General features: G+C 35.0%; 1 protein-coding gene across 2 annotated transcripts in view; it reads right to left on the bottom strand.

Moving 5' to 3' along the window:
- Positions 1–720: 720 nt before the first annotated feature.
- Positions 721–9,210, bottom strand: part of LOC121389516 (mdm2-binding protein-like) — a 46,321-nt gene continuing 37,831 nt past the window's right edge. For both annotated transcript variants that reach the window (XM_041521168.1, XM_041521169.1), the window contains 4 exons: positions 5,974–6,238; positions 4,360–4,473; positions 1,315–1,380; positions 721–1,052 (listed from right to left, as the gene is read on the bottom strand). In XM_041521168.1, the coding sequence (XP_041377102.1) occupies positions 987–1,052; positions 1,315–1,380; positions 4,360–4,473; positions 5,974–6,238 (511 nt within the window). In that variant the 3' untranslated portion in view covers positions 721–986. The remainder of the gene's footprint in view (positions 1,053–1,314; positions 1,381–4,359; positions 4,474–5,973; positions 6,239–9,210) is intronic.

Genomic DNA, 9,210 nt, shown 5'->3' with positions numbered 1-9,210 from the left:
TCTCAGACGATTGCGTATGGTTTGATCAGACACTCGAGTTCCAGTCGCAGTCCACAGATTGTCACGTAACCATATTGGTGGGTCTTCTCGAACGTGGACGATTTCGAACAGAATTCATTGCTTGGTACCGTTGCCACAGTCGGCCAACGACACTCTTGACTGACACCAAGTCTCAGAGCAACCTTTCTTTGCGTATTGCCATCCTGAAGCCAAGCAATAGCCCTTCCTCGATCTTCGATAGTCAGTTGAAGTCGTACCATTGTCGAATTTGGAGTGTGCACCGTACACGAACGCAAGCTCCAATTATACGGAAATTCAGCATTGGGAACATGGAATACACGTGCAAAGCGTACAAATGAAGCGCTTTGTGAAAAAGCAAGTTATGGGCACTTAGCAGACCTTTCGCTTTCGCCCTAATTTACGTGCAAATGTAAGCATGTTGTCGCCATTAGAACTAGTCGACAGTGTCAATGACAGTGGATTTTAATTCATTTATGTGTTGCTTAGACCCACTTTCGTCAAAATGGAACAATACCATGCGTGACATTATGGTCTAGCTAATATAATTGACATTCAGAAAATAATGTCGAAAATATCGTCTGACCCTTAAATTCTTTTGAGTAGTATACATGTAAAAGCTAATAGGAGCACCACCAAGAAAACTAAATAAAATTATTGAACAAAGAAAAAATAAAATAAAATTGATGACCAACTGGTAAATAATGGATGAAAGGTTTATTTACGTTTGGTGAGCAACATACAGTACTTACAATTATATCACAATGTTCAATTGTCTTCAAACAAGGTCTTTTTCACAACAAGTATCGTAAATGTTCAATTGTCTTCAAACAAGGTCTTTTTCACAAGTATCGTAAATGTTCAATTGTCTTCAAACAAGGTCTTTTTCACAACAAGTATCGTAAATGTTCAATTGTCTTCAAACAAGGTCTTTTTCACAACAAGTACTGTTCAGATTATATCTCATGTCAAGAATTCACTTTATGTTTCTTTGCAGTCTTCATCGCAATTCGTCTTTTTTCCAGATCAACAACCTGTAAAACCAAATGATATACAATTTTCTCTATTTTCATGAATATTCATATGGGTCTTATGAACATTAACACAGCTGCTGCATCTTTATGCAGTTTATAATTAATTGAAATCCTTTGTATCCGTGGGTAGGTTATGTATGTACTTGGTCAGTTGTTAATAAAACATTAAAAAATATTTACCGAAAATAAAAGTAAAACATTATCCCACTTTAGTTTTGGGTCGCTTCTAGGGATGTGAACATTAAGTGCAATAAAAATCAACCTGTGTAACTTGTCCTTCAGCTATATGTCTCATCTCTTCACCTAGGTTCCGTGAGTTTGGCAATGCCTGAAAATAATGCATCACTTTCATATATAGAAGATAATAAACAAGTTACCAGGTATATGTCCAGAGGTACCGAGTTTGTTATTCTATTAATTACCCCAGCTATTTTATCTCTAAAGCCTTTTATTTGACATATACATACACATACATGAATAGGAACGTGTAAACCACATTACACACTGTTCTGAGTATTGTTATAACTTTGTATTTTAATCATGTTCACAGATAATTTTAGAAAACCAAAGTTCTATAATTAATGTTAAAAAATCTGAACTGAATTGCATTAGAATAACATTTTATTACAAATTTAAAACTAATGTGATGTCATTGTTTGTGTGTTTGCCAAAGCGTGATGACATCATATTTATAATATGTACTGACAAGGTCATTGGTTTGTAAGCGTTACACCAATGCAGAATATGAAAAATATGCAGAAAATATGAAAAATATTTCACCCATTTTGAATGACCGCTGTGGTAGTAAGAAAGTAATATTGTACAAGAAGCTGGTTGTCACACCAATACAAGTATTCACAACACTTCAGTGTTTAAAGCAGCTATGTCTGGAATATTTTTATTATTTAAGCATTTAGAACAGAAAATCCCATTACATTTGGTGCATATAAGACGCCACACTCCGAATTGGTTTCACTACACTGGCTTTTCCAAGTTAAAAATAAACCCACTATTTTGAAAATGGGACACTTTTGCCGGGCTTCCTCGACTAAAAATAGTACGGTTCGGCTATTGTTGCATTACAAAAACCGAGCAGATTCTAGCAGCCAATTCCGCTAGCAGCCAATTTCAGCAGACCCTCATGGCGACGATCTAAACACCGGACTCGTACGCCTTTCGATTGTTACCTGTATTTCACACACTTTTATACACACTGTTATGCTAATTTTTAATTATTCACTACAACTTAAGAATTTTAGAGTTTTAAAGAGTATCTTTATATAATAACAACATAAAAACAAAATAACAACCAAGACTCATTTTCACAGTCTTATTGTTACTAATATCCGTATAAATACAACTTAACCGTTTTATTAAGCACTTTTATAATATCTGAAGTATCACTTTAAAAATCCGTCTGTACTACGGTAATATAGGATGTCCAACTAGTATCGTATAGCCCACACCACAACACACATTATAAAAGGCGTAATGGTCCGGTATTTAGAACGTCGCCATGCGTGTCTGCTGAAATTGGCTGCTAGGAAGTGGCTGTTAGAATGCGCTCGGTATTACAAAATGGCGAGAATTGTTCTAACTGGCTAGTAAGCATTTGACGATATGCATTAATGACGACAACTTGCGAGTGAATTAAAAGTGCAGTTATGCTTGTATTTGAACTTAGAACTTGACTGTATACGATTGAAACCAGACATTGCAGCTTTAATTACAATAAACTATAAAGTGACCATCTATACATATTATCATAGACTACATTGTAGTCCTACATCTATACATATTATCATAGACTACATTGTAGTCCTACACTTCAGTGTTTAATTACAATAAACTATAAAGTGACCATCTATACATATTATCATAGACTACATTGTAGTCCTACATCTATACATATTATCATAGACTACATTGTAGTCCTACACTTCAGTGTTTAATTACAATAAACTATAAAGTGACCATCTATACATATTATCATAGACTATATTGTAGTCCTACATCTATACATATTATCATAGACTATATTGTAGTCCTACATCTATACATATTATCATAGACTACATTGTAGTCCTACATACATATTATCATAGACTACATTGTAGTCCTACATCCAATGCCAGATTTATAAGGGGGCAAAGGGGGCAACTGCCCCGGTACCCCCTGCCAGAGTGGCCCTCCATACTAAGGACTTCAGTTATAAAAAAATTTTTTTTAATAATTATAAAATTTGTTAATTTTTTTATTTGTCATGTAATTTAATTTCTATTGTTGAAGGGCCCCCAAGATCTAAATCTGGCCCTGCCTACGTCCTAGGGTGATGGATCCTAAAATTCACCACACCAGAAGCAAATATTCTACCACTGCATGAGCCCTACCTCACTGTTTTACAAAGACAATGTACATAATGGATTACTGCATACTCCCTTGAAATAACAAACCCCCCCCCAAACATTATTCTTAAGATAGGGTAGGATTTTGTTAACAATGCTGCTACAAAAAAAGAAAGAAAAAAAGATATTCTGTACAAAGGTTATGTTGTTTTTCATTACCAATTTTAAAAACAGAATTGCCATTTTGAATGTATAAATTGCCAGCTGTACAGTTCTGTATTGTTCTGGGATTTATCCAAGATTTTTCGGCATGGTTCCATGTCTGATGGGACTGGGAAACTTTGTATGGATTTAATCTTATTGGGAATTTTTTTTTAAGGCCACTGAATGTTCGGTGCTACAGAAAATCTAAATTTTATTTCAAAAATAAAACCCTGCAAGAAATGTTGATTAAAAGCTGTCAACAAAACCATTAAGTATAGATTAAAAAAAACAGATCTAAAAAGAAATATGACTAATGTATGTTTGCACCTGTTCAGAAAGCTGAGCGAATGTGATCGCTCTGTAGACTGGTTGCTTTCCTGAACATGCCAGTTGGTCGTATTGTGGTCTAGCATACTGTCTGAGCCATCAAGTGTCACCATATTTGATTACATTATAACCTTTTTTTATCTAATTATTTAAAAAAAAATGATTTAACTTTTTTTTAAAATCATAATACAGTTAATACAGTAAATTTACATATCAACAGATCCAATGTTTATAAATAAATATATCAATGTGAAACGTATACAAAAATTACTAACAACAATATCTATACTAGTCCTAGTTTTAAACACAATCTTCGAAAGCAGTGTTCAACATACAAAACAAAAGTCCACCCCTACAATATATGGAAATTATAAATTAAAAAGCTATAACTATTAAACTATAACTTAACAAATCATCTAAACAACACAAACCTTAACAAAAAACTTTGTAACTTGGAAGAGCTTTGTTTCACAAGATTTGTAAATGGAGTCATCTTTCGTAACCCCATGCTTCACCAGAACATCTGTCACAATCTGCTCTAGCTTCTGTTAATAAAGTAAAAAGCCATATTAGGAATTGTGCTACATATGTATTTAAAACAACTATATGACGGACACAGGGTTGAAACCTAACATAAGAATCAATGTTGCCAGCAGGACCAGTTAAAATAAATTGTCAGTGGCTGTTATTGAATTTAATTAACCCTCAAATTAGTGCACATTTTCACTCTGTAATATATGTAATGTATATCCACCGTCAGTACTCAAAACTATCACCACGGTTGGACCTAACTGGTTGTACGATATTTGTTGTTCTCAGAACCCTAAACTTATTTATTATTGTCTATTGTCTTTATCATTTTGAATTATCCTCTTGAAAACACTTCTAAAATTGATGGTTGCCGGAGAGAACCGTAAGTTTTTAAAATGTATAGTCACCTTTAGCTTATAATTGCCACCTCAGCTCTATAGCTGTACATTACATTATTATTTTAAACGGACATTCCTGAGTTTGCTGCAATTTTTAAGATGCTATCGACTACTAGAGACTTTTTAACAATTGTAATTACATATCAAATATATTTTTCTGCATAAAATATTAGTGACTGTATATTAAACGTATTTCTGATTGTTTTAATGTTTGTACTAGGTTAAATTTCATTTTATTTTTTATATTGTTTTTTTCATACGTACAAAATTATTTGAAGACAAAATCCAGTTTGGGCTTCTTAGAAATATTCTAAACCAGAAAATATATTTAATGTGTAAGTTTAATCACAGAAATATTTTATAGGATGGAGAGAAAAGACTGTAGGTTTTAGCTGTAGTTGATGTACATGTACATAAGGAAAAAAATATTTATGTATTGACATTTTAAACTCTGGCTATTTGGTGTCTAACGTATGGTTATTTTGATATTTATTTAGTTGAAACCTGCTCCCTCCACACTGGCTACTCCTACTAGTAAATCAGCAAGGCATCTTTGATATCAACTTTTCAGTACCACGGCTTTTGTTGTACCAGGGTTGGGACAGGGAAAACTAATATTCTAGTCAACCAGTAAAAATGGACACTTAAGTTTAGTTAATCTACAAACCTGCAACACACATTTGGATACAGTTATAACAGTGAGAAGTTAAAAGTCTGTGATTTTTAAACAGGGAAATACCGAAAATAACTAGAATTTGTCTCGATAACCATTACTTCTCAGACAAACGTGCAGTTTTAGAATTATGAAATTTTTTATTTGGGATACTGCAAAAACCTGGATGACCATAACCATTTCAGGTGTATGGAAATTAATATTCTAAATAATAAAATTAATTTAAATTAACAAAAAACAGCTTTAATAATGAAAACTATGTCGTAGTGTTTAAAAACTAGGGTCTGTCACTTTAATCCTATGACCCATCACACCTCCAGCGAGCACTCTACCACTGAGCTACACCTCTTCCCTTCCACCCTCCCCTGAGCTACACCTCTTCCCCTCCACTCTCTCCCCTCCCCTCTTCCCCCTCCCCTGAGCTACACAGAGCCACGTCCCACCTTCTTGTGACGCTGTGAGCGAGACTGTTTGTCTAATTTCTGCTTGTCCTCGTCAGATATCTTCTGCCTGACTCGCTCACTGACACTGGAATCGGTTTCTTCTATGGCTCCCTCCGGGGATCTCTTGCGTTTGTTCGGCCGTGGTAGAACTGGTGTAAACTTGCTGCTGTCGAAGGCTGACGTGGGTTTCTTCCTGGGAGATCTACGCAGCGTACATGTCGCTGAAATGGTCTGAGGACTCTGTGTCATGTTGGTATTGTCCAGTCTAAAAGAAGTACCAGAGAATTATTATTTTTTTGGACACAATGCATTAATGAAGAGTGAATGTTTCTTTTTTTTAAAAGCGTCTGACATCACAAAAACAAATCTGGACAGCATTCTTAAAACTAAACCAGATAGAATTGCAGAACTAACTTGTACGAGAAAAAAAGAATATACCAGCTTCAGTGGTGTTGTGGTTAAGCCATCGGACACAAGGCTGGTATGTACTGGGTTCGCATCCCAGTACCGGCTCCCACTGAGAGCGAGTTTTAACGACTCAATGGGTAGGTGGAAGATCACTACACCCTATTCTCTCTCACTAACCACTAACAACTAACTCACTATCCTGGACAGACAACCTAGATAGCTGAGGAGTGTGTGCCCAGGACAGAGTTCTTGAACCTTAATTGGATATAAGCACGGAAATAATTTTAAAAAAGGAATATTAATGGACACTAAGTTTGGTTAATTTACAAACCTGAAACAAGAGTCTGCCCCGGATTGGGTTCCTGACCTCCAGAGGCCGAACCAGGGGTGGTCATGCACGAAACCATAGTGGTATAGGAGCATGTTAAAAACATTATGTCAATGAAACAAGAGTCTGTGACATTGAAATACCCTTAAAAATAAACTAAAACGCGATTCTACAACAGTTACTTTTCAGATGCACTTGCTTTTTTAAAAATATGAAAAATGCATTTTGTGGTATTGGAAACATTTTGTTCAGTATCGCAACACAAGTTTCAGAGATCGCTACACAATTTAAAACATTAAACAGTAGTTGCTAATCAGTCTTCAATTGAGTAGAAATATCGCTAATCACAATTTTTAAAACAAAATCTTCCCTGTCTAACAGTTTATGTACTAATACTATACTTTACAAAATGTTCCCCGTCTAACAGTTTATGTACTAATACTATACTTTACAAAATGTTCCCCGTCTAACAGTCTGTGATGTACTAATACTATACTTTACAAAATGTTCCCCGTCTAACAGTCTGTGATGTACTAATACTATACTTTACAAAATGTTCCCCGTCTAACAGTCTGTGATGTACTAATACTATACTTTACAAAATGTTCCCCGTCTAACAGTCTGTGATGTACTAATACTATACTTTACAAAATGTTCCCCGTCTAACAGTCTGTGATGTACTAATACTATACTTTACAAAATGTTCCCCGTCTAACAGTGTGTGATGTACTAATACTATACTTTATAAAATGTTCCCCGTCTAACAGTGTGTGATGTACTAATACTATACTTTATAAAATGTTCCCCGTCTAACAGTGTGTGATGTACTAATACTATACTTTATAGAATGTTCCCCGTCTAACAGTGTGTGATGTACTAATACTATACTTTATAGAATGTTCCCCGTCTAACAGTGTGATGTACTAATACTATACTTTATAAAATGTTCCCCGTCTAACAGTGTGTGATGTACTAATACTATACTTTATAAAATGTTCCCCGTCTAACAGTGTGTGATGTACTAATACTATACTTTATAAAATGTTCCCCGTCTAACAGTGTGATGTACTAATACTATACTTTATAAAGTGTGATGTTCCCCGTCTAACAGTGTGATGTACTAATACTATACTTTATAAAATGTTCCCCGTCTAACAGTGTGTGATGTACTAATACTATACTTTATAGAATGTTCCCCGTCTAACAGTCTGTGATGTACTAATACTATACTTTATAGAATGTTCCCCGTCTAACAGTGTGTGATGTACTAATACTATACTTTATAGAATGTTCCCCGTCTAACAGTGTGTGATGTACTAATACTATACTTTATAGAATGTTCCCCGTCTAACAGTGTGTGATGTACTAATACTATACTTTATAAAATGTTCCCCGTCTAACAGTGTGTGTACTGTGTGATACTAATACTATACTTTATAGAATGTTCCCCGTCTAACAGTGTGTGATGTACTAATACTATACTTTATAAAATGTTCCCTGTCTAACAGTGTGATGTACTAATACTATACTTTATAAAATGTTCCCCGTCTAACAGTGTGTGATGTACTAATACTATACTTTATAGAATGTTCCCCGTCTAACAGTGTGATGTACTAATACTATACTTTATAAAATGTTCCCTGTCTAACAGTGTGTGATGTACTAATACTATACTTTATAGAATGTTCCCCGTCTAACAGTCTGTGATGTACTAATACTATACTTTATAGAATGTTCCCTGTCTAACAGTGTGATGTACTAATACTATACTTTATAAAATGTTCCCCGTCTAACAGTGTGTGATGTACTAATACTATACTTTATAAAATGTTCCCCGTCTAACAGTCTGTGATGTACTAATACTAATGTTCCCCGTCTAACAGTCTGTGATGTACTAATACTAATGTTCCCCGTCTAACAGTCTGTGATGTACTAATACTAATGTTCCCCGTCTAACAGTCTGTGATGTACTAATACTAATGTTCCCCGTCTAACAGTCTGTGATGTACTAATACTATACTTTATAAAATGTTCCCCGTCTAACAGTCTGTGATGTACTAATACTAATGTTCCCCGTCTAACAGTCTGTGATGTACTAATACTAATGTTCCCCGTCTAACAGTCTGTGATGTACTAATACTAATGTTCCCCGTCTAACAGTCTGTGATGTACTAATACTAATGTTCCCCGTCTAACAGTGTGTGATGTACTAATACTAATGTTCCCCGTCTAACAGTCTGTGATGTACTAATACTAATGTTCCCCGTCTAACAGTCTGTGATGTACTAACACTAATGTTCCCCGTCTAACAGTCTGTGATGTACTAACACTAATGTTCCCCGTCTAACAGTCTGTGATGTACTAACACTAATGTTCCCCGTCTAACAGTCTGTGATGTACTAATACTAATGTTCCCCGTCTAACAGTCTGTGATGTACTAATACTAATGTTCCCCGTCTAACAGTCTGTGATGTACTAATACTAATGTTCCCCGTCTAACA

This window comes from Gigantopelta aegis, chromosome 14, assembly GCF_016097555.1.
Source record: "Gigantopelta aegis isolate Gae_Host chromosome 14, Gae_host_genome, whole genome shotgun sequence".
Classification (NCBI taxonomy): Eukaryota; Metazoa; Mollusca; class Gastropoda; order Neomphalida; family Peltospiridae; genus Gigantopelta; species Gigantopelta aegis.
This window is presented reverse-complemented; position numbering and strand designations above follow the sequence as displayed.